The sequence below is a fragment of the Aquarana catesbeiana genome, linkage group LG06 (genome assembly GCF_042186555.1).
Source record: "Aquarana catesbeiana isolate 2022-GZ linkage group LG06, ASM4218655v1, whole genome shotgun sequence".
Taxonomy (NCBI): domain Eukaryota; kingdom Metazoa; phylum Chordata; class Amphibia; order Anura; family Ranidae; genus Aquarana; species Aquarana catesbeiana.
The window spans coordinates 356,822,057-356,845,548 of record NC_133329.1 but is presented as its reverse complement, the minus strand read 5'-3'; the positions used below and the strand labels follow the sequence as shown (position 1 = coordinate 356,845,548).

At 41.5% G+C, this 23,492-nt stretch overlaps 1 protein-coding gene across 10 annotated transcripts in view; it reads right to left on the bottom strand.

Annotated features, from left to right (window-relative positions):
• The window catches only part of RBMS1 (RNA binding motif single stranded interacting protein 1), a 531,713-nt gene that overhangs the window by 92,183 nt on the left and 416,038 nt on the right, over positions 1 to 23,492 (bottom strand). For all 10 annotated transcript variants that reach the window (XM_073634059.1, XM_073634061.1, XM_073634058.1 and 7 more), the window contains exon 3: positions 7,071 to 7,129. In XM_073634059.1, the coding sequence (XP_073490160.1) occupies positions 7,071 to 7,129 (59 nt within the window). The remainder of the gene's footprint in view (positions 1 to 7,070; positions 7,130 to 23,492) is intronic.

The window sequence follows — 23,492 nt, the reverse complement described above, 5'->3', positions numbered from 1 at the left end:
TCGTGTGTGGGCTCCAGCAGACTTTGTTTTCTCAAAAGTTTGACGGACTTAGATTTGAAATATGTTTCAAATCTATCCGATGGAATCGAGTCGAAAAGTCCGCTCGTCTGTATGCTAGTCCAGACAAAAACTGACGCTAGGGCAGCTATTGGCTACTGGCTATGAACTTCCTTGTTTTAGTCCAGTCGCACATCGTCCGTCGAAAAGTCCGTCGGGCAAAGTATGCCGTAAAGTCTGGTCGTGTGTACGCGGCATTAGAACTAAACTTGGTAAGCTGCAGAGTGGTGGCAAGTGGGTGAAGGCGTGCCGGGACCTGAAACTAAATATCTCAAACTTGGGGGGGGGAATTTGCACATTACTGATCTAGGTCATTGTTTTTTGTAAACGTCTGCACCAGTACTTCTCAGCATAGGGCTGCAACCATCAGAAGCTCTAATAAAATATTGAGCTTATAGTTACATTCTGAGAAAATCGTTACATTGGTACGAGTTTGGTAAGGGGTTATGGGGCTCACATTCAGGGTTAGGAGTGAGATAGGGTAAATAGTTTGATGGTTAAAGTCCCCACCTGTCGGCACATATAAACAAAGGGAATGCCGGTGACATCAGAGCTCTTTTATAGGACATGCCCATGTTTGTTCAAAATGCGACTAAATATGGGCATATGCCCATATAAAAACAAGGCATGGACGTCACCAGCATCCCACAATGATTACTGCTAGCGGCTATAGCCACTGGTAGTAATCTTATGTAAAAAAATCTGACAGGCTGGTGCACCCTAAAAGGATCGACTTGGGTACAATCAGCCTGCCCATTCATGGATCGAATCTCAGCAGGGACTGGCCAAGATACATATCTGGCCTTCTTTAGATTTTGGCCCGTTAAGTGCACTATACAGATCAGTGCAACACAAGGACATATAGAAACAATTGTTTTCTATGCGTCTTATTCACACCCTAATGATGTGTTGAGGTGCGATGTGGTTTCTGAAATAAAAAATACAGTAGGTCTACATTTTTACACAGCACAATGCAATGCTCTGCGATGAGCAGACGTGACTCAATGGAAACCATTAAAAAAAAAAAAAAAAAGAAGAAGGATGTAATGTACAACTGTCAGTTGGTTTAATAATTTATTATCTGCCAAAATAAAATAAAATTCCAGTTTTGGATAGACTGACCCTTTAAGCACCTTAGACTTTATGCAGCGCCCAACAGCTTATCAGACCTAACGATTTCTCTACCGCTAGCCAGCACTGCGGTGACCCTCAGTGAAGTTTCTAGCTGCTTACTCATGGGTGAACAGTGAAATCAGAGTCATCTGACTGAATTCCTTTCTTGGCCCAGGGATGCAATCTCCCCTTTCAAACTAGCAGGAGGGATCACCATTGACATAAATAGCAGGGAACATGATGCTTTAGCATGTAGAGTTCCCTGTGTCCCACCCGTGTCACCATAATAGTTGCAGGTTATGGCGTGGCTTTCACGTGATGAGCAAGTCCTCCAAAAAAATGGGTCAAGAATGATTTGCCTGCTAATTAAAGGGACAGAGAGATAGCTCTCCACTATGCCTTACACAGAATAAAGAACGCACACTATCCAAAGACTATGTGTAATTAAGTGGTGCTTAAATTGACCCCTTCTAATAAGCACAGCCAATTTGCACAACGCCTAATCCTTTCAGATTATTAATACTGCTAAACAGCCTCAGTGACGGCAAGAAACCAGTTCCTTTCATAGAAACCTCGCAGCCAGCCGGAAAGGTTTGGCGTGTCTACAGAGCTGCGTCTGAACTGGCAGAGGAGTTCTTTAAGGGGCATTTGCCCTCCCCTCAATATTTACTTTCTGTATTGCATGACTCAATTAAATGTCAACTCAAAAAAAAAAAAAAACACAAACTTTGCTAGATGACTGCAAAGCATATGGTACTTGCAATTCTACAAGCTCTTGCCACTGCCCCACCTCCCATACACTCGTTAACAGACAAATTAAAAAGGATTGCATGTGGTCAGCTTAACATAAACAAGTCCCCAGAAAACCATGTTAGCTGCCGTTGGCCAATTTTTTTTTTTTCTTGAAAGATCTAGTTGCCAGGCTGATTTTCTATTTGCTTCAGTACTGCATAAATCACTGAACATGGAGGCAAAACAGGAAGGTTTGAAAAAAGTCAGAACTCTGATTTGCAAACTTGTTCTGGGTTTCTTACTCAAAAGTACTGAAGCAAGGAAATCTGCATGACAGCCAGGGAGCTAGCATTATAAGGACAATGGTGGGCTCCCCTCATGACAAATTTTCTTTAAAGTGGAATTCTAGTCAAATTCTAACTAAAGCAGGCCATAGATTTTACAAATGTTCTTTCCTTCCACCACAGGTGAAAGCAAACAAAAATAGCTTGATTCCCCAATCACCAAAGTCAGCGTTGAGGGGAATCATTACCATAGTGCTACCGTTTTGCTGGGGGGGGGGGGCCTTCCCTGCCGGCAGAACACAGGGATCATGGCTAGCAGCTATAGCCAGGCACCAGTGCAGGGGGGGGGGGGGGGAACAAAAATTCTACCGGATGGCTGTACTAAAGTTGAACGATGGATCGACTTCATTACAACCAGCCTGCCCATAGATGGGTCTCATTTCAGCTGGTCCCTGCTGTACTGGCCCAGATTCAATCCATCTATGGTCAGCTTAAGGCTAGACTATTCTATCTAACCTGTAAAAGAACCTCTACACTAAAGGCAGCTCTAGAATCCAGTCATGTGATCGAACCGGAGCAATTTCAGAATTAGAGAAGAATTAGAGAGAGGGCTAGGGCCAGGACACTCTTGAGTAGTTGCAAGTTCAATTAGCAGACTCCGAGACTTCAAGAAGAGAACAGCTGTGCAGGGAAAAGCCTCCAGCAAGAAGCCACATCTGCACGTGCAGGAATGCGGTCTCTTATGGCAACAGTATTTAACAGTTCCTTCACTTTCACTACAACTTCTCCTTGTAGTTCTTCAGCCCACTGAGCTCCCGGTCTCTCACTAGACCCTCTGATTCACTGCCACCGAATCCCTTGAGCTCCTCCAATCTTCACTGTAGTATATTCCTCAAGAGTCACCCCCGCTTCTCTGCTGGGTACCTAGATTGGCACTCCTGATACTTCTCAAGCTTCACCCCTGGTGGCCTGCTCAGCCCTTGACTTGGAACACAAGGCTGCTCTGCAAGAGTCACCTCCACTGGCTGGGTCCCTGACTTGATCACCGTATGAAGTTACCCGATTCTCCACCATGTCCGTTCGGTGAGAATACTGCTCTGGTACTTGTTTCAGTTACTCACTGTGGTCCCTGGTAATAAGGCGGATGTCCCTATGTGCCAACAGCTTCCCCTCTACCTCCAACCACTGACAGGTTTTCCGACCGGCAGTACTGTCACTTCTTTTTGGTCTGCAAGCCGCAATCCCAACCCTACGCTGCTCTCTTGCTTCTAGATAGGCCCTTAGACAGCCTAACAGCCAGATGCCCTGGGGATAGGCCCAATCTCCAGCCTAGAAGCCCGGAGCAACATGACACGTCTACCTAGCCATCCAGGTGGCACAGAACATAAATCACCTGACTCCACCCGAATATATAGGTTCTCCCAGCAGGCCAAGGGATTCAAGAAAACTCCCCTGCCCATTGGCTGAGATACCCCATATACCCATAACCTGACCTTGAGTTGCCCTTCTAATATCTAGTACCACCAAGTACCCAGCCACCTAGTGGTAGAAGAGAAAAAAGAGCAATAAGGCCAAACTTAGGGAGAAATCAATGGATCTCTAACAACTGACCAGGTGGACTACTCTTGGCATGTGAGGAGCATCCCTGCTGGGAAGGGTGTAGCAGTATGCAGAGGGTCCATCCAGAATTTGCAATAATGTTATGGGACGCAACGATTTCTACTTTAGGGGTTCCCACAGATCAGTAAAAAATTTCAAGGGCTGGTCCGGTGTAAAAAAGGTTGAGAAAAGCCGCTTCAGATGAACAGAATAATAATTTGAGGATTTTGAGGCACACAAGTGAACTAGTACCATGTAAACCAAAACCAACATCTGAAAAGGCTTATCTCTACTCAAATGACACAACAACCATGAGCTCCCAGTGCCGACATCTTCTCCCTGGCTCTTTGCAGCCTTCTTTGGCAGCCTTGATTGGCAGCCTTGATTGGCTGTCGCAGGACATAACTTCCATGCATGTGTGGAAGAGTTTGTTTATCCCGATACCAACACATGCCAAGTATGTACACAGACTTTTGCTCGTGCAGCTCAGTGAACATTCTAAACAAAACTGCAACAGGCAAGTGTCATCGTTTTTTGCAGAAGAAGCAGGTCTCCTCTGCAATAGAAATCCTGCCTGCTCACAATTTACTTTTAACTTTTTTTCTGCTTTAATAATGTATTTCATTGTGTTGAGGCCCATAAGCCATTGGTATTGTATATGGACAGTGATATTAACAAAGTGATGGATTCTACGCCGTCCTGAAATATTGACCCTGCTAAAATGCTAGTAAGCAGCCTATTTAAAAAAGGGACTGGTGCCAAGTGCTACCCTCCCATCATCCTACCAGGCTGGCATCTACTACACTGTGAAGACAAGATCCAGCCCGTCCTCCCCACAGAACAAAATCGCTTAGCTTTGATTTCAAAGATGGATTCTGTGTGATTGCCATGTGTCAACAGCAGATGTTTTTATGAATAAACCACTAAATACCGTTGCTGCAATTCACAATATATCATTCCATGGAGGGGTTCAAAAACTTTGTGCATACCTGGTTTTGGAAGCAAAATCAAAATTTAGGGCCAGATGTGTCAGTCTCACAGCTTTGCTGCACATACAGGTTTTATTAACATTAACTTTTGCAGGTGGGTTGGCTGTCCGCCCTTCATATGTGTAAATGTATCTGTTCTGTAAATAGCTTTGTGCTTCCACATCACCTGGCACCGTCTCCAAGCAAAACACCTGCAACCACATCTCATTTTATTACATAGTCTTTTTATGTCTTCATAAAGTTGGCTTGGTTGTTCCTGTGCTAGTTTCTCTTCTGCAATACCGAATATTTTGCAGTTGTCAATCCAGGCGGATACCTCCCATCAGGTCGGACAATATATGCACATCCTAAAATCAGTCTTTTGTGCCTCTTTTTCCTCTGGTGGTGACAGCAGTGCAAGGTAGTAGTTTGAGGGCCCGTTTACACTTGAGCGTTGTTGGAACACCATGTTTAAAACACGTCAGAGTGCAACGCATAGCGCACAAAAACACACTGTTTGCAAAAAGGGTCAAGGACATTTGAAAACTGGCTGCCTTAAAGCAACAGGTTAACATATGCCATAACGTGTGTTAATGTACTAAAGCATATCTTGTGTGAATAGGCCCTGATTTTTGCCACCCTATCTGCTCACAGGGATGACAAAAGGCCACCAAGTGCCCAAGGAGCCCATTATCACCCTCTCAAAAAGGTTAAAAACCTGGTGACAATGCTTCAAGCCTGAGAACATCACTTACTTAGAATTATTGGGCCATCTAATGCCACCTTTAGGTGCCAAGAAAAAGTTTTATTCTACTCTTCTCTTGGCAATACCTTAAAGACAAAACAGTCTATAAGAGTTAAAGTATATGTAGGCTCAATCACTAAAATTCCATATAAAACTTTAAAATCTCAATGAAATTTTGGAAGTAATTGTCAATAAATATAAAAATCTGCAGCTATATTGGTCCAATATCAGGTGATGTGGCCAATAAAATGTTTTGAGGCCCTTCCTGTTTCAAGGTGCCAACGCTCTGTCCCGGTCTCCCAAATGTGCTCCTGAGTTGTCACCCTGTCATATGGGTTTGCAGTGGAGACAAGCAGCCTTTAAAAACACATTACCTGAGGAAACCATGCAGACAGCACAGGAGTATCCATGTAGGCAGGATGTGGCAGATTTGTTAAAATACAGTAAGCTAATGCAAAGATCTTACTGATAGGAGACAGCACAGGCATCAATAGTATGCTGCTGTTCTTACATTATCCAATGACAATTTAAAGCAGGTCCATGGATAAGCTATAATAGTTCTTAAACTGAGGCCAGGGACCTGGCTATGCTGTATCTGTTGTACCTACCAAAAGGGTTTCCAATTCTATTCATCCATTTTTGTGACTTGCTCAGTCTAGCTAAATGACAGATAAAATACATATATTACTTATCTTTTTGCCTAAAGTCAAAATGAACCCTTTAATGCAGTCAGCCTACATATTACAGTAATATTCTGGTCTTTTGCTTTTTAAAACACCAAGTCCGGTGCATCTCCATTCACCGAATTTTGGGCTGAATTCTGACCTGAAACGGACAAAAAGACGAACAGGGCCCCTATGCAATTCGCACCGGAGCCGCTGCGGAGATGTGTGAACCAGCTCCATAGAGAGTCGGTTACAATCTCTTGCTATGCGAATTGGAAGCAGGGAAACCCACATCCAATTGGCGAAATGTGAACCCAGTCTAAGTGCTACAGCGAGGGCTTAAATACCCCGGGTTTACAATACACTGAATAGTCAGACCGCGGCTGTCACAAACAAAACAGCTTCCATGGCCTACAGTCAAACTTTCCCACACCACAAAGCTCCAATCAACAGCACTGTTAAGGGAACAAGAGCTCGAGTGATCTGAGCCATGTGCAGCGAGTATCAAACTGCTGAAGAGTTGGGTTGATGTGTGGGAGCAGCGGGCAAACTCTCCAAAGTGTTGCCAGCACAAGGTGTTTTGACCTTTGCTGTGCAAAAAGACAAAGACCAGCGCATTTATTATTGTATATGCAGCCTGACTGCATTCCAGTAAGACACAGTGAGGGTTCACTTGGGTTGCACAGGAAGATTAAAAATAAAAGCAGTATATCTATCAGATTATAAAGACTACTTCAGCCTGCACAGAGAAATTTGCACCCCACAAAAGGGACGTTGAAAAGTTAGAACCTTGCTGCAAGAATCCGATGTAAAACGCGCATACTAAAATTTAGGGTGGAAAATAACGAAACAAACAAAAAAAAAAAAAAAAAAAAAAAAAAAGAAGGACGTAATTCTGGAAACATACCTTTACATTTGTTTGTGGTTTTATCCAAGATAGCTTTTGTGGAAACAATCTTGCCATATCTAAGAATAGAAATTAGAAACAAGGAGAGATTAAGATTGCTAAATACATACTGACTTTCATAATAATATAAACATCAATAACATACATGTAATATAGATTATATAATAGATTATAAATATTTGGTAGAGAAATTATGGGCTAAAATAGGCCTTTACAACCAAGAGTTATATCCCCATATCAAATTTCTAAAACTTCTCATGTCTGTTTTACAATTTAAAAAATTAGTGATGGCAATTCTCCTAAACTTTAAAGTCTGAGGTTTACTTTACAAAAGTGGAAATCAAACCAACAAGACTTCCTAGTCTGCTGGTCAGGTGAAGTCAAGCCGCAATTGCTACGTATTCTGAAGACCATTAAATATGGCAGTTTCAGAATACAACGGGGATGAACACCTTACAAAGGCCAGAGAATGACACTAGAAACTATGGTATGCAGTTACATTGACTTGGACATTCTTACAAGACAGGTTATTTAGATTTAAAATGAGGCCCTTTAAGGATTGGTTAACAAAATCTGACCAAATCATCCACCCAGTGGCTTCCAAGTGACTTCAGTAGGAGAATTTGTTGACACACATTGAGACTTGATGAAGTGAGTCACTAAATAATTTCCTGTACGGGGAACAATAAGTTATACACCCAAGATCCTGGCTGCACCTATTTTTAGAGGCTGATATCGGGGAGTTTTACACTCTCCAGAGTCTCTGGTAAATCTTATATTCTATGTTACAAAGGGTTGCAGGTGTGCCCCACAACTTGGCTTACTAATGTTTTCAGCATGGGCAAAGGCAGGAACACTGATAAGGCATCACATTGCTTGAGTGCTTTATGGTGGCCACACATGTATCGATATGATTTTGTTTGATGCGACTAATTGGACTGAAGCACATACAAATAGAGTGTAAAACACATTGCCCAACTAACAAAGTCAAATCGACAGTTTGACCTTGTTAACATCAATAGGCTGGTCCAAAAATGTATCCATCACTTCTTTGTATGCAGAGCCTGTGCTAAACGTCAAACTGACCATCGGCACTGATCGATTATGCAAATAGCGTCTCAATTGATTTTTCAATTGACACTGAGGAAGGAGTGTATCAAGGTGGGTTGAGTGACTTCATATTGCAATTGATGTGACATGTAATGTAGGGTGGTGGAAAATTTTCTACAGTATTCAGGATCGCATCAATCCACTTTAGGAGTCAACAGGCCCTTTTAGGAGTTTGGATGCCAATTTTTTGGGCACATTGCCTGCTCCCTGACGCCACCTTCACTATCCCACATATTACCAATAACGTCAGTAAGTTTAAACTGACTAGACTGAACCTAACCAAATCAGTAGTGTCTGCATAGAAATCAATTATTGAGGAATCTTTTTTTAGGATCACTTTTTAAATTGATCATTTACTGGTATGTGCATCATGTATGGTAAACACTACAGATACAAAAAGTTGTTTCAACTCCATAAACCACCCAAAACTGAAGTACAACATCTGCACGTTATTAGCTTTTAAAATATGCAACTTGGGCTGCCAAGAATAAGGGTGCAAAGCAGAAGACTTAAAAAAGCCGCCTATCAGCTCATGAACTGGTTAAAAAAAAAAAAAAAAAAAAAAAAGTGAAGTCTTGGTTTCCATTTCCTCTTGCTGCTCCTCCTTACTGAGATATGAGTGTGTGGGGAGGCCCTGCCCTACATTCCACAGCACATCGGCACATCGCCCAACCCACGTCCTCTGGCTCACTCTGGATCCTTTCACTGACAGGAACATGGCTTGTACAGCTTTTGTACTTGTCCACACTCATGACAATCCCAAGAAAACCAATAGTGATAATGTTTGCTTTAAATACAATAACACTGAGGGAAGCCAATATTACTGTTTACAATGCTGTACAATGAAAAGAAACTCCATCAAGCCACGCTAACCGGACACACATAACATTCCATTCAGCATCATAGGCGTCATGAAGGAGAAATGTTTTTCTGATGGACTCCAATGTGACTGTAGATAACATACGACTTTATTTTTACCTTATCTGCAATCTGTATGTGGGAATATTGTTCCTACTTCTATAAATACTCCAGTCATAGACTCGAATGCAAAACCTCAGCGGAAAATTCTTGAAAAGTGGTACTGCAAAGTTACTGTAGTCATAGCAACTCGCCCAAGGTTTTTTTTTTTCTTCAAACAAAATCTACGAATTAAAAATAAAATGTCATCTATATTGCTGACCAACTTGGTCATTGCAATGAAGTTTTTACCACTCTTAGAACATCTATAAATAAGGTTTAGTGCCAATTTTCTGCACTTCCAAATCCAGTTTTGCTTTAGGCCTTACTCTGCAATGACTACCAAAGGAAAGGAGAAGACAGCCACTGACTAAATGCGACCGTTGTTGCAGATTGAGAGCAGCATACAGTAAATGCAAGCCAAATAGAATAAAGGAGCCCATGGATAATTATAATTGTAAAGGTTACAGTTCTACAGAATTCAGGACCAGTCAGTCCATTTTATGGGTCAACAGGTACCTTTCAGGCACTAGGATACATAGGATTACATTAGTTAAAAAGAGCAGTAATGGTTTGGGCACATTGACTGTTCCCTGATAACCCAGACTTCTTAGAGTTACCCAAACCTAATGTCACTCTTTTGTGAGGATTGTCCTCTGTTTTACACCCCACCCCCTCAATCACCTGTTGCTTTACATCAATAGGTTTAAAACAAGTAGAATGGACAGAATCATAATAGTTGTGTTTATGTTGGATGCCATGGGGTAGACTTTGCCAATATAAATCCTCCTCCCAGGCTTAAAGTGGTTGTTACCCCAAAAAAATAGCACGAGATATAGCACAGTGCTTTTGCCACATCAATTGTCCATTTCTATGTTGTACAATACCTGGCTGATCCAGCCTGCTCCCGTCTTCCCCTCTAAACTGACCAGGTTTCTCATGGCTGCTGATTTGATAGTGTAATCCGTTTACGTGCCGCCATCAACCAGCCATCTCCTCAGCGTCTCTGCATCTCCCCCCTCCCCATTAGTTCCGTAGCCTGTGTGAGAAATCTCCCTGCCCCTCTTCCTCTGCCAGTGTAATTCTATTCCCAGCAATTATGCCAGTGCTTGTAAAGTAAAAGAAACATGTATTCATTACTTTGATCCTCTCCGTTTTAGGTCCCTGATCAGTACAGCGTGTTTTTTCCTATAATGTTGCTAAATACCCTCTTTGCAGAGCCCTGCTGTGCTGTCATGTGACCTCCCTCTGCCAGTTTGCATGCAGAGGGAAATCTCAGCCCCTCCCACTGTACTCACTTGTAAAGGGAAGCAAATGGAAGTCGTGTGTCTGCACAACAGGGCTCTGCAAAGAAGGTGTTTAGCAGAATTTTAGGAAACACACAAACACACTGCTGAGAAGGGACCTAAAACCGAGAGATTCAAAGTAATACATGTGACTTTACAAACACTTTAAAAGCAAACCTGATCTTTGCTGATTCAGCAACATTTTCTTTACTCACACCATATTTAGCAGCATATACGTTTCCTGCACTCCACCATTGCTCCATTCGCCACAAGCTGAAGAAAATGTTTGTTACATTGAGTATGAAGGAGCATACGACAGCACTGGACCAATCGGTGTGGTCACATGGGGAGTCTACATTCCTATGTAAGCTAGGACTCCAGTATGTGTAGCTGACCTATTGCTTTCCTTTAGCTTATGAAAGCTAATATGCTGCTGGTGATAGGATTAAAGCACACTTTGTGCTTTTCTCATTCCAGGGACAAAGCAATAAGTTCACTCCAAAGAAGAATTGCACAGAGGCCAATAACTGCTTTCTTTGATTTGGCATCAGGAGTGATACTAAGCACTGCACTTTGTTAGTCTACTTGAGTCACACAGACTACCTTAGTCAGGATAATCAGTCAAAGTGGCAGCTTCTGAAGAAGAGGGAATGCTAGAGAATATCTTATCGTTTTTAAAGGTTACCTCCATTCACAACTGACATTTCTTCTTACCCTCCAATAATAATATATTTCTGCACCCTCCTACAAGGTCATAATGAAGGTGTTCCTCTCAAATTGTTAGTCTGCTATACATCAGGGGTCTCAAACTTTCTAAGCAAAGGGCTAGTTTACTGCCCTTTAAACTTTTGGGGGCTGGACTATGGCCATTGGGAATAGAAAAGGTCACAGTGTCAGTAGGAAAAAAAAGAATGCCCCATCTTTCTGGTCAGTGGGAGGAACCCCCCCCCCCCCCCCCCAATTATTGGTGTCCTTTGGAGGAATTGTGCCCCTTCGTTGGGGTCAATGGGGGGGGGAGGATTATGCCCCATTGTTGGTATCGGTGGATGAAATAGGGCTGGATAAAAGCTAGCAAAGGACCAAATCTAGCTCCTGGGCCGCAATTTGGAGACCACTGCTCTACATTATAGAGATCAATAGGGGGAGTGTGACACCATTATTTGACTTTGAAATTGTCTTATCCTTTGGAGACACTGAACATTTCTACCAAAAGTCTGACGCTTTTTTGCAATCACGCGACTTACAAATAAGGAAATAAAAGGTTGCCGTGATTTAGCACTAAGAAAAGTAAAGGGTTGTCTTCTACGATACACTTAAAGAAAAAGTAGTAATTAGTACTAGTACTTTGATTAACATGATCAAGGAAACAAACTGCCAGCTGTCTATAAGAGCTAAAATGAATATGCACCCCAATCAGAAAAAAAAAGATACAACATTATTGATTGCATATCTCCCTGCCCTATGTCATTGCTTGCCAGGCAGTGCAGCTGGGTTTCTGGAATGCCAGGCACACCTGCCTTCTGTTTCCGGAACACAAGGATTGATAGCATATTAAGGTCTCAGGAAACAACCACCTTTTCCTTCCTTCAGGAACAACATGACTGTCATGGGACTGACAGGAGCGTAGAACCAGGATCCAGAGATTGGGGGGGGGGGGGGGGGGTAATATGGTCTCCCTTATCAGGAAGGAAAGAGGACATTCACTACCAAAAATGGGAGAGAGAGTCCTTATTAATTCTTAACCCTAATTTACACAAAAAGTAAAAGTGGAATATCACTGATTTCTAAGAACAACGCGTCTACCTACCTCAAGTTTCCTAAAGGCATCTTTTTGTGTTAGTAAAAGGTATACTTTTGTCCAATACAAATATACGCATATGTGATGTAAAAATATAATCAGTTTTGCACATTTTTAGCACATGGGGATATGTTGTTGCATGGGATCACACTATTGCATGTTTGTTTAATAGTATAGGTAGCTGGCAAAATTGTTTCACTTGTTACCTGAACTGGACTGATGCTTTGCCAGTGCCAGATTAAACTCTGAAGTCCCCTTCAGAGGTGCTTTGGTTGGTTCGGAAAGGTTCTTTATAGATATTGTTCCGATAGTAGGGGGTAGGGTTTAAATGGTAGCAGAGGAAGGATGTGCATTTTTCAAAACACCCTAAAACTGGAAAAAACGAAAACCAAAAAAAAAAAAAAAAAAAAAACCTACTCTACTTGTCTTCTGTACAGCATTTTCCCTCTCTCAATGACTTCAGGTGCACTTTAGCTTCTTAATAAAAACAAAAAAGGCTAGACTGGTTTGTGAATATTAAGGCCCCACTGGATATGAGCGGCACATATTTTCTCTATCTCCTTTAGTATATGGTTACCCGGAGCCAGCAGATTATCTGCCTATGGCAAACAGACGGAAAGTAAAGTAATTTGTGATTTCCCTTTAGGCAAAATTGGTAATGCATGTGTTTACAAAACACATATGTGCAAATAATGGTGAGGAACACAGATCAAGACAAGTGCCGTCTGATTACTTCTAAAGACTGTAAATTCTTGGCAATGAGAGAAAGTATGTAAAAATAGGACATAGCAATATTACAAATCTCACAGAAGGTCAACAGACATCTTTGCTGCCGGTCTTATCTGTTTATACATGTGCAATATCTGGTTTAAGGTCCCCATAACACTTTTATCCACTAACTGGTTATTTTAATCAGTGAATGGTTGCATAACAAAGTGCTCTTTTATACCCCTTTTGAAAAAAACATAATGCACCTCCAACTGAATAAAAGTTCATTCATGCAACTTACGCCACACTCAAACACAAAACTATAAAGTAAACACCCTTATGACTACCCTAAGGGCAATGATGTTTGGCAACAACATCTAATTAACAATATTTATTCTGCTGTCATGCTAGTGGGGCCCACCCAATGGACCTCCTACAACTTATCACACCTCATCCTCGTAAATGCTGACTTGGGTTAGGGAGGATGCTTCATAATTAAGCAGTGCTAAGAAAAAACATCTAGTATTAAAGTGAAACGCTAAATCATAGCTCAGGAAAACATGCCTCCTATCATGTGCTCATACTTTGCATTTAGAACATTAAAATATAGGGTCAACCATTTGCTGGCAAGCTTGAACATTTATATTACCAAGTGCTCATGAGTTAGGCTTTGGAGATTAGGGTCACTTAATGCACAGATGTGCTTTGCGCAAGCAAACAGTTTCAAGTTAACATCAGCTTCTATGGAAACATTTATTTAGGGCCTTTATATAGTGAAGAACATTTATGAAGTGCTTTACATAGTGTAGGTCCCTCAGCTTACAATCAAAAGGTCCCCATCTCAAATGTGTACATACACATAAGGCCAATTTGGACAGGAGCCAGCTAACCTATTAGCACATCTTTGGAGTGTAGAAGGAAATCAAAGTACCCAGAGCAAACCCATGCAAGCAAGAGGAGAACATGTGTTCCCAACCAAGGACCCTGTGGCTGCAGGCCGAAGAGCCCAAGTCACTGTGCTGCCCCATTTGACCACTAACCCACAAGGACTGCATAAGCTCCAGGTTGATCCTAGTCAGAGCTTACACGGGATTACGGACTCTCTCCCCTTCCTAACTAAACCTGAGCAACCAAGCACCAGTACTGCTACATGGCAGGACAGTGAGTCACACGTTTTCCTATACCCAGAGGTACAGGGCGTTTCTCTTCTTCACTGCCATCACAATGGAGCATAAGCATGTGCAGCCATAGGGGCTAGAATTAAATGGACCTGCTATGTTTGCAAGAGCAAAGCACAGCTTCATTTTGGCGGTGGCTACAAGAGAATTTAACCAAAAATGAGGCCATTAAGGCCCCTCCCTTGAAAGATATCCCCTGGCTGAGTCTCCTTGGGAGGCAAGTCAAATCAGCCAGGCTGGATTTTCCCAGCCAATCCCTATTGTTTTCTCCTGGGAGAGACCAGTGCCAGGAGATGTTTGAAGAGTGCTCCCCCTCCCCTTTACAGATAAACATTCACATTTTCCCAATTAAAACATTGTTTCATTTTTATATTTTTGTAGAACAATCTTTTGTATAAGACCACAAGATCAGGAGGACAGCTGCCCACCCTATTGGCAGCTTTACAGTGACATACTGCAGGACAGGTGAGGCAGAGCCTCACCTGCCATGAAAAAAAAAACAAAAAAAAAACAAAAAAAACAAAAAAACAAAAACAACACACACACACACACACACACACTTCAGTAATTTGTCCATTAAGTCACCTGCTTGAGTACAGTTTCTGAAAAAAAAAAGTAAATTACCTTAAAAACCATATATAAAAATTGTATATTATATATGGTAATTAACCCCTTGCCACTCAGGCCAATTTGGACACTCTTCTACATGTAAAGATAAGATATATAATTTTAATATATATATATACACACATACATATACACACACACACACACACACACCCCCTAGAGAATAAAATAGTGGTCGTTTATGTCACATGCAAAAAAAAAAAAAAACTAAAGTTAGCCCAATTATTTTTTTTTGTAGAATGTGAAAGATGTTACGCCGAGTAAATAGATGCTCAACATGTCACGCTTTAAAATTGCACATTCTTGGAATGGAATGGCCCCAAATTTTGGTACTTAAAAGCGGGGTTCCACCCAAATTTTGAACATTATCTCTATGCATTCTCTTCCTTGCCTAGATGCTGACATGCTGTGTAAAAAAAAAAAAAAAAAAAAAAAAAATTTTTTAAATCGGCGTAATTACCTTTTTTTTCTAATCTTCTTAGCACTTCCTGGTTTTCCTCCCGTGGGAGTAGGCGTGTTTCTAGCCTCTCCCAGACCTCCCACAGTCCCCTGGGAGCTAGTCTCAGGCTTATCAGCATGCATTGTGCAACAGCGTCATCACAACATCTCGGTGAATGCTGGGAGCACAGCATTCACCGCATCCAGGAAATACATGCTTGTGGGCTTCAAATGCCCACAATGAAGATGGAAACCGCCTTCAGTGAATTTTATTCTTATTTTATTAAAGTTATTCTTTACAACGAAAATCGGACACAGGCGGACTTATTACACAGAACATGTGAGTAGATAATCATGAGAAGAAAAGTTTATGAATGAACTCCAAAAAAACAAAAAAAAAAAGATAGATAGGTGGACCCCCGCTTTAAAAATCTACATAGGTGACGCTGTCAATTTTTTTTACATTTTTGTTACATGTTTAGAGTTACAGAGGAGGAGGTCTACTGCTAGAATAACTGCTCTCCCTGTAACCCGTGTGTATCTGGCTCTGATACTAGCCGATGCCCCACCAGCCACCTATCTCACCACACATCCCTGACATACTGGGGTGTTGAATGACAATTGTGGCCAATTATCCTATACAGTGATCTCATAGCATTGCTAGGATATCAAGTGATCAATATAAAGAGACACCTAGAATAGGTCATAAATATCGCAATTCTATAAATGTACTAAAGCCTGTATCAAACAGAGCAAGAAACTTCATCCTCTATCCATTTTTGAAACTGGCTTTTTTTTAAAATTGGCTTAGCCTTACTATTACTTTAACGTCTTATGTAATTCTGTACCTCGGAAATTTCCACAATTCTGGTGCTGTGGCTGAGAAGGCTGCTTTGCATTGATCTCTAACTGATGTGAACACTAAACACACTTTGGCGCAGTCCTTCCCATTCTTTTTGACATGGAGGAACCTCTGGAAAAAAATCCAGAATCCCTGCCAATTACTATATCTACAGCTCACAGTATATTAGCATGGTGATCAGTGGTAAGAGAGCTTCTTACATTGAGGGTCAGTGGAAAAATGATCCCCCACAGATAGCTCAAAAGAGCATTGGTGTTCGTGATTAAAGATCTGAGAGGCAGAAACTGCTCAAGGAACCCCTAACAATCTCTGGAGGAATCCTATGGTTACACGGAACCCTGGTTGAGAAAGGATATATTTTAGTGGTACACACCCCCCCCCCCCTCCCCCCTCCGTGATCTAATGGATTCATTTTACTTTTTTTTTTTTTTTTTTTTTTTTTCCACGGCACAGGCAACCCCCTGCACCATTCTCACTCAAGCAAGAATGATGCCTCCTGAGATATGCAGAGCCTATATCCCAGGAGGCACCAGCTTCAATACAATGGACCTGATGGTGCATCAGAATGGTGGCTGCCTTAAAGTGTATCTCCACTTTTGTTGGTACCCCCCCCCCCCAAAAAAATACACAAATCCCTTTGAGTGAGGAATGTACAATGCATTGCAAGGCAGATACCTACCTTCTATGCACCTGTATATATCTTTTTCAAAGTATTGAAACCTTGGGAAGTAACTCACCAAAACTGAAATTCCTACTACAGGGGTGCCTAAAATTTGACTTGCATTTTAGTCTGAGAAAAAAAAATCAGTGAGGCAATTAAAGCAGGAAATATTTCTGGGGGCATTCTGTACAGTTTAGAGAATGCCTTCAGATTGCCATATTGCACTAAGCTTTAGAGAAAGCTACAACAGCTGCAGATTGGAATGGAAAGGTCATGGTTAAGAACATTAAAATTAGTAAATGGCTTTGGCGGCAATTGCATATGCTTTTTTTGCAACAAAAACTGGACTGCAGCACGAAGCAGTAGGTCACAACAGACCAACTCTGGATTTGCCGAGTGTTTTTTTTATTTTTTTTATTATTAAAACGATAACCTTCAGCTTTAAAAAGTTAATAAAAACAAATAAACAGGGTTGGTGAAGGGGTGGGGAGTGCCATTTTATTCCATTCATACAAAAGCTCGTTTTTGATCACTCATGGTAAGAGAATTTGAAAAAAAGTTGGTGGGGCCACAGATGGCAAACTAAAGAACCGAAAAAATAAAGACACCAAACACAATAGAGAAAGTGATAAATGTGGCAAATATGCTACCGGAAAGACTTCTGAAAACTGAACACAGGTTTTAAAGAAAGAATATAATAAAACCAAGTCATGGAAAAATACAGCCATGATTCCAAATTTGTCCTGATCACCGCAAGAGAATGTTTTCACTCTAGTTTTTCCCAGAACAGGAAACCGGCTGGGGCCTTCGCAGTCGTAAGTGGGATGAGTAATGTAATCAGATGAATGCGAGTCCCGCTCTCGCCTGGATGGGTGGGGGAGAGACACGGAGAGTAAAGTAAATGAGAAGCAGAAGATGGAAATGAGAAGCCAGAAGGATGACTCGGTACTCTGACAGTCAACGCAAATCAAAACATTTTGATAAAACCTGCAAATGAGCGTCTACATGTTCAGTTCTGCTAAAAGTAAACCTGCAGAGCAGTCGTATACCAGAAGACAAGACTGCAGTGAGTGAGCAGGAAAGTGCTGCATCCTATCATACAGTATTTGTCTGCCCTCCATATTCTCAATGGAGCACACTAAAAGAAATCTAGGCCCAAGTATTGACTTTCAAAAAACTATTTGCATGAGTACTTTGGTGAACTTCAAAAAATGAGACATTCAAGTGATCTGGCATATTTCCATTAAGCTGGTCATACATGGAGCAAACGTCAAATGGTTCTTGATGACGTAAGTAAAATAAAAAAAAAAAAAAAAGTCTAGTCGGTGACCCCGTCAGCACCCAACGGCTTCATGTACACTGCTGCTGGTAAACAGACGTTTAGGAGCAGTTGGGCTTTTTTTTCAGCTGCCCCTGAACTCTCCTCTATGTTATCCAATCAGTACATGTACACAGGTTCATTTATAGTCTTTTCGAGGCAGTTGCGTTTAGAAGCTTTTTGGGGGGGGAAAAAAAAAAAAAAAAAAAAGGGGAGGAAAGGCTTCATGTAAACGGGACATTTTTAGAACCTCTCCTGAATGATTTAACTTGACAGATAGTAACCGACATTTAAAACGTCTGGGTTGCCGCGTTTAGAAGTGTTTCAAAAAAAAAAAAAAAAAAAAGTGTTCAACTGCCTCTGAACGTTTGTTTAGCAGCAGCAGTGTACATGGGGCCAAAGAAGGAAAGAAGGAAAGAAGGAAGCCGATGGAAAAAATGTTGGGCAAACAGCACCTGCATCCAAGCAGATGCAGACACCGTTCTGGTATTTTGACAGCCAGAGGCACTGGCTGTCTGAACACAGTAGCAGAAGGAAATTCCTCTTTGCACCATTTAGGATGTACTCATTTTACAGGTGCAGGGATCTCTCCTGCTGTATTCTGAGCACAGAGATGCTCCCCACGGTGAGGTCACTAGTACATACATATTGCATCACACGCTCTCGGCATCATGCCATGCCGGGATGTGCAGATCACCTATGCCAGATCAATATCATAGGTCTCTCGCACAGGAACTAGCGTACTTATGTCCACTTGGTTTGGCACCATGTGAGGGAATTTGTGGATTAAGTTGGTGGAAGAAGGGATACAAGAATGACAAATACAGTGCGGAGAAAAAAAGTATTTGATCCCCTGCTGCTTTTGTACGTTTGCCCACTGACAAAGAAATTATAAGTCCATCATTTTAATGATTGGCTTATTTTAGAAAATAGAGACAGAATTTCAAAAAAGTTACAATTTGCATTTTAAGCCCTCATGCACACAGGCTGTTAAAAAAAACGTTATGAAAACGCCAGTATTTTAGCAGTGACTTTTTTCGGCGTTTTTGTAATAGCGTTTGAGCGTTTTTCCGCGTTAGCGTTTTTTTTCAAATTTTTTTTTTTTTCAATGGATCAAAAACGCTAAAAAACTTTGGTGAATGATGTTTTTCAGCGTTAGAGCGTTTTTACAGCTGAAAAACGTCTCTCAGAACCCACTGGTCCTGGGTTTTTTTTACAGCTTAAAAACACCTATGCCACTTGCAGCTCAAAAACGCCTAGGTGGGAATGAAGCCATAGACTAACATAGACGGGCCTTTTTAAGCTGCAAAAAAAGCTCAAAAAACGCCCGTGTGCGTGAGGACTAATGAGTGAATTGAGTATTTAATCTCAATCAGCAAGATTTCTGGCTCCCAGGTGTCTATACAGGTAACAAGCTGAGATTAGGAGCACTCTTCCAGGAAGTGCTCCTAATCTCAGCATGTTACCTGTATAAAAAAAAAAAAAAAAAAAAAAAAAAAAGACACCTGTCCACAATACAATCAGATTCTCAATCTCTCTACCATGGCCAAGACCAAAGAGCTGTCCAAGAATGTCAGGGACAAGATTGTAGACTTACACAAAGCTGGTGGGCTACAAGACCAAATGCCAAGCAGCTTGGTGAGAAGGTGACAACAGTTGGATTATTAAAAAAAAAAAAAAAAAAAAAAAAGGAAGAAAACACAAAACTGTCAATCTCCCTCAGTCTGGAGCTCCATACAAGATCTCACCTCATGGAGTTTCAATGAGCATGAAAAACGGTGAGGAATCAGCCCAGAACTACACAGGAGAATCTTGTCAATGATCTCAAGGCAGCTGGGACCAAAATCACCAAGAAAACAAATTAGTAACACTACGCCGTGAAGGTCTGAAATCCTGCAGCAGGTCCCCCTGCTCAAGAAATCACATGTACAGGCCTGTCTGAAGTTTGCTAATGAACATCTGAATGATTCAGAGGAGAACTGGGTGAAAGTGTTGTGGTCAAACAAGACCAAAAACACACTTTTTGGCATCAACTCAACTAGCTGTGTTTGGAGGAGGAATGCTGCCTCAAGAACATGGAGGTGGAAGCCTTATGCTTTGGAGCGTTTTTCTGCTAAAGGGGGCAGGACAGCTTCACAAGGAACGAGGGATGAGGCCATGTACCGTCAAATCATGGGTGAGAACCTCCTTCCCTTAGCTAGGGCATTACAAATGGGTCGCATGACAATGACCCAAGGCACAGTCAATGCAACAAAGGAGTGGCTCAAGAAGAAGCACATTAAAAAGGTCCTGGAGTGGCCTAGCCAGTCTCCAGATCTTAAACCCATAGAAAATATGTGGAGGGAGCTGAAGGTTTGAGTTACCAATATCAGCCTCGAAACCTTAATGATTTGGAGAGGAAAGAGGAGTGCGACAAAATCCCTCCTGAGATGAGTGCAAGCCTGGTAGCCAACTACAAGAAACGTCTGACCTCCGATTGCCAACAAGGATTTTGCCACCAAGTCATGTTTTGCGAAGGGGTCAAATATTTATTTCACTAATTGAAATGCAAATCAAATTATAACTTTTTTGAAATGCGTTTTTCTGGATTTTCTTGTTATTCTGTCTCTCACTGTTAAAATAAACCTACTATTAAAATTATAAACTGATCTTTTTTTGTCAGTGGGCAAACGTACAAAATCAGCAGGGGATCAAATACTTTTTTCCTCTCACTGTAAAAGAGGACACCGGCATTCTCAACAGAGTGTGCGTGTGTGTGTCCATCCTACGCCAAACAGCCATCACTGAAATACAGGTCTTCGGAGCATTGATCAATCATTTGCTGAAGGAAATAGGTTTCCGGATTTGCTTTTGCAGCAGACCTTACTTCTGCTTTTAGTATTAAGGTTACTGGAGCCTGACCATGAACTGCTATTTGCATGTCCAAGGAGACTGCCTAAGTGGCCAGGGAGAGTAGTGCCACTGGATGGTAGAATTGCAGATGGTAAAACTTAGTTAAGAAGTCATTCGTGTAGGCTGTGCCCTTTGCAATACAGTTGGTTTAAAAAAAAAAAAAATTATTTTTATACAATAATAATGCAGGGGGAGTGACCATCATCCTTTTCACTGCCGATTGACAAGCCTGTAGCTTGTCAATCAGCATTTGGCCACACCTAGTCCTGCCCTGTGCTTTCTAGGTTGACAGCAATGCCTTGTGTCCAAAACCCCACCACTGTGAGCTGCAGTGTCTGGGAGGGAGAGCACGAGACACAAATGAAGGATGATTTGGCTCAGTCAGGGAAGGTAAGGAAAGTTGTTTTTTTATAATGCTTAAAGGGTGCACAGGTTTACTTTGTGAATTAGCACTTTGAAGAAATCAGATTAATATGTAATAAATACATTAAAAAAAATAATAAATTGTATCGAGGACTGTGTATTATACACATGCATATAAAAAAAAAAATAAAAATATACACGACTCATTACATTAAGTGCTGTGTTACATCACTAGCACATCTTTTTTGTACACCAATTAGTGCATCAAAAGTGCATTCAAAATTATTTTAATTGGATTTAATGGTGCCTTTCACACAAATGGCCTTTAAAAGTGTTAATGTTTCTCATCAGCACAAACTCATTAATATTAGAAGCTATGGAAACCATGGCGATAAGAAACATTAGTAAGATTTTAATTCAACTTTGATGACCTCTTACTCTGGTATCAGACGCAGAAATATACTAGGAAGCACCTAAGGCCAGCCATAGGCACTGAACTGGCCAAGATTCGAATTGTGTATGGGCAGGCTGAATGTACCAAGTTGATCGATAGATCAAGTCGGTACAACCAGCCTGCTGGATTTTAGTTACAATTATCTCTAGCAGCTACCATAGCTGCTAGAAAATAATCACGGTCTTCACTACAATGTCTCGGCAGGATGGATTCCCCTGTCAGCACTGTATGTGAAACGTGGCTGTAGGAAAGAAGTTCACAAATGTCTATGGCTGGCCTAAGTTTGGGCTATGTTCTACCTGTGCTCAGAGCACTTGTTCAGAGAATCAATGTTATAGAATGGTCTGCCATTGGCTAAAAGCAAACACAAAGCACAGAGAACATGACATTATTGTGTAGGAACCTCTTTTGAAACCATGGAGAAACAGCCCAAGACATTAACATATACACTATATAACCAAATCTTAAGGGACACCTAAAGCTTTGTACACACAATACAATTGTTGGACAACCAAGCGTCTGATTTTTGTCTAAAGGACGTGTTTCAGGTTCTAGTCTTGCATACTAAAAACGTTACACAAATTGTCATGCCAAACACATATGTAGTGACGTACTACAAGGAATTTCAGCTCTTGAGCGCAACCCATTGGGACCCCTCTGCCAATGTCGTGTCTGGTGAGCATTACTTCCGAGCATGCGTGTTTTTACTTTCGACTTGTGACAGATTTGTGTACTGACCATCCGAAAATCTGACGTGGAGCTGTAGTTTGACAAAAATTTACTAGCCTGTCAGCCAACATCTGTTGGCCGAAAACTGGAAAACAATTGTTGAAAGGAGCGTACCAACGGTAAGAACTTCGAACAGCCTGTCAAACGACAATCCCCTTCTGATTTAAGGCTCGGACGTGCGTCGAGGCTTAACACTTATATGCCCTTGTAGGATATTCCATACCCATTAGGTATAAATATAAAGTTATAATCCCTTGTAGCTTTAAAAGCCTTCACCTTTCTAGAAAGGCTTTTGGATGGTTTTGGAGGAGAAGGTCTATGAAAATTTGTGCACATTCAGCCAAAAAAAGCGTTTGTGAGGCCAGGTTCTTACGATGGAAGAAAAAGTATTTGACATTCAGTCAGCATTCCAATCAACCTCATCGATGTTTAGTAGGGGTGAGGTCAGGGCACTTGAGTCCCTCCACACCAAACTCATTAAACAGTGTCTTTATGGAGCTGGCTTTGTACATAAGGGCAAAGTCAATCTGGAACAGGAATGGACCTGCCCAAAAAGTTGGAGTTGCGCAACTGTCTAAAAAGGTGTCTTAGGCTCTGTTCACATCTGGTCGATTTGATTCGCAGGTGGAATCACCCCAATTCCGCCTGCAACTCAGAATAGCAGCAAAACGCAGGACGTGTTTGCAATGCCATTATTTCTCAATGGCACCCAAAATGCGGTGTGATTTTGCTGCAATTGTCGCACAACAATTATGCAAACAAAAGCTCTGGACCTTTTGGGCGACACGTGTCTTTTTGGTACAACCAAATTCACAAAAGAAGAATTTCCATATTGCACTTTCAAATTTTATTTGTCACTTCTACTAGTGCATGCCCAGCTTACAGAGAGTCTTCCGACTCCACTCAACATCAGCTGCTCTACCAACTACTGAATTTAGGCCACAAGGGTCCAGTGCTGACAAGAGAAGGGAAAAACGACCACTGTCTCGACACTGAGCCTTGGGGCTGCACCTTAAGGTTCAGTCGCCCTAGGGTAAATCT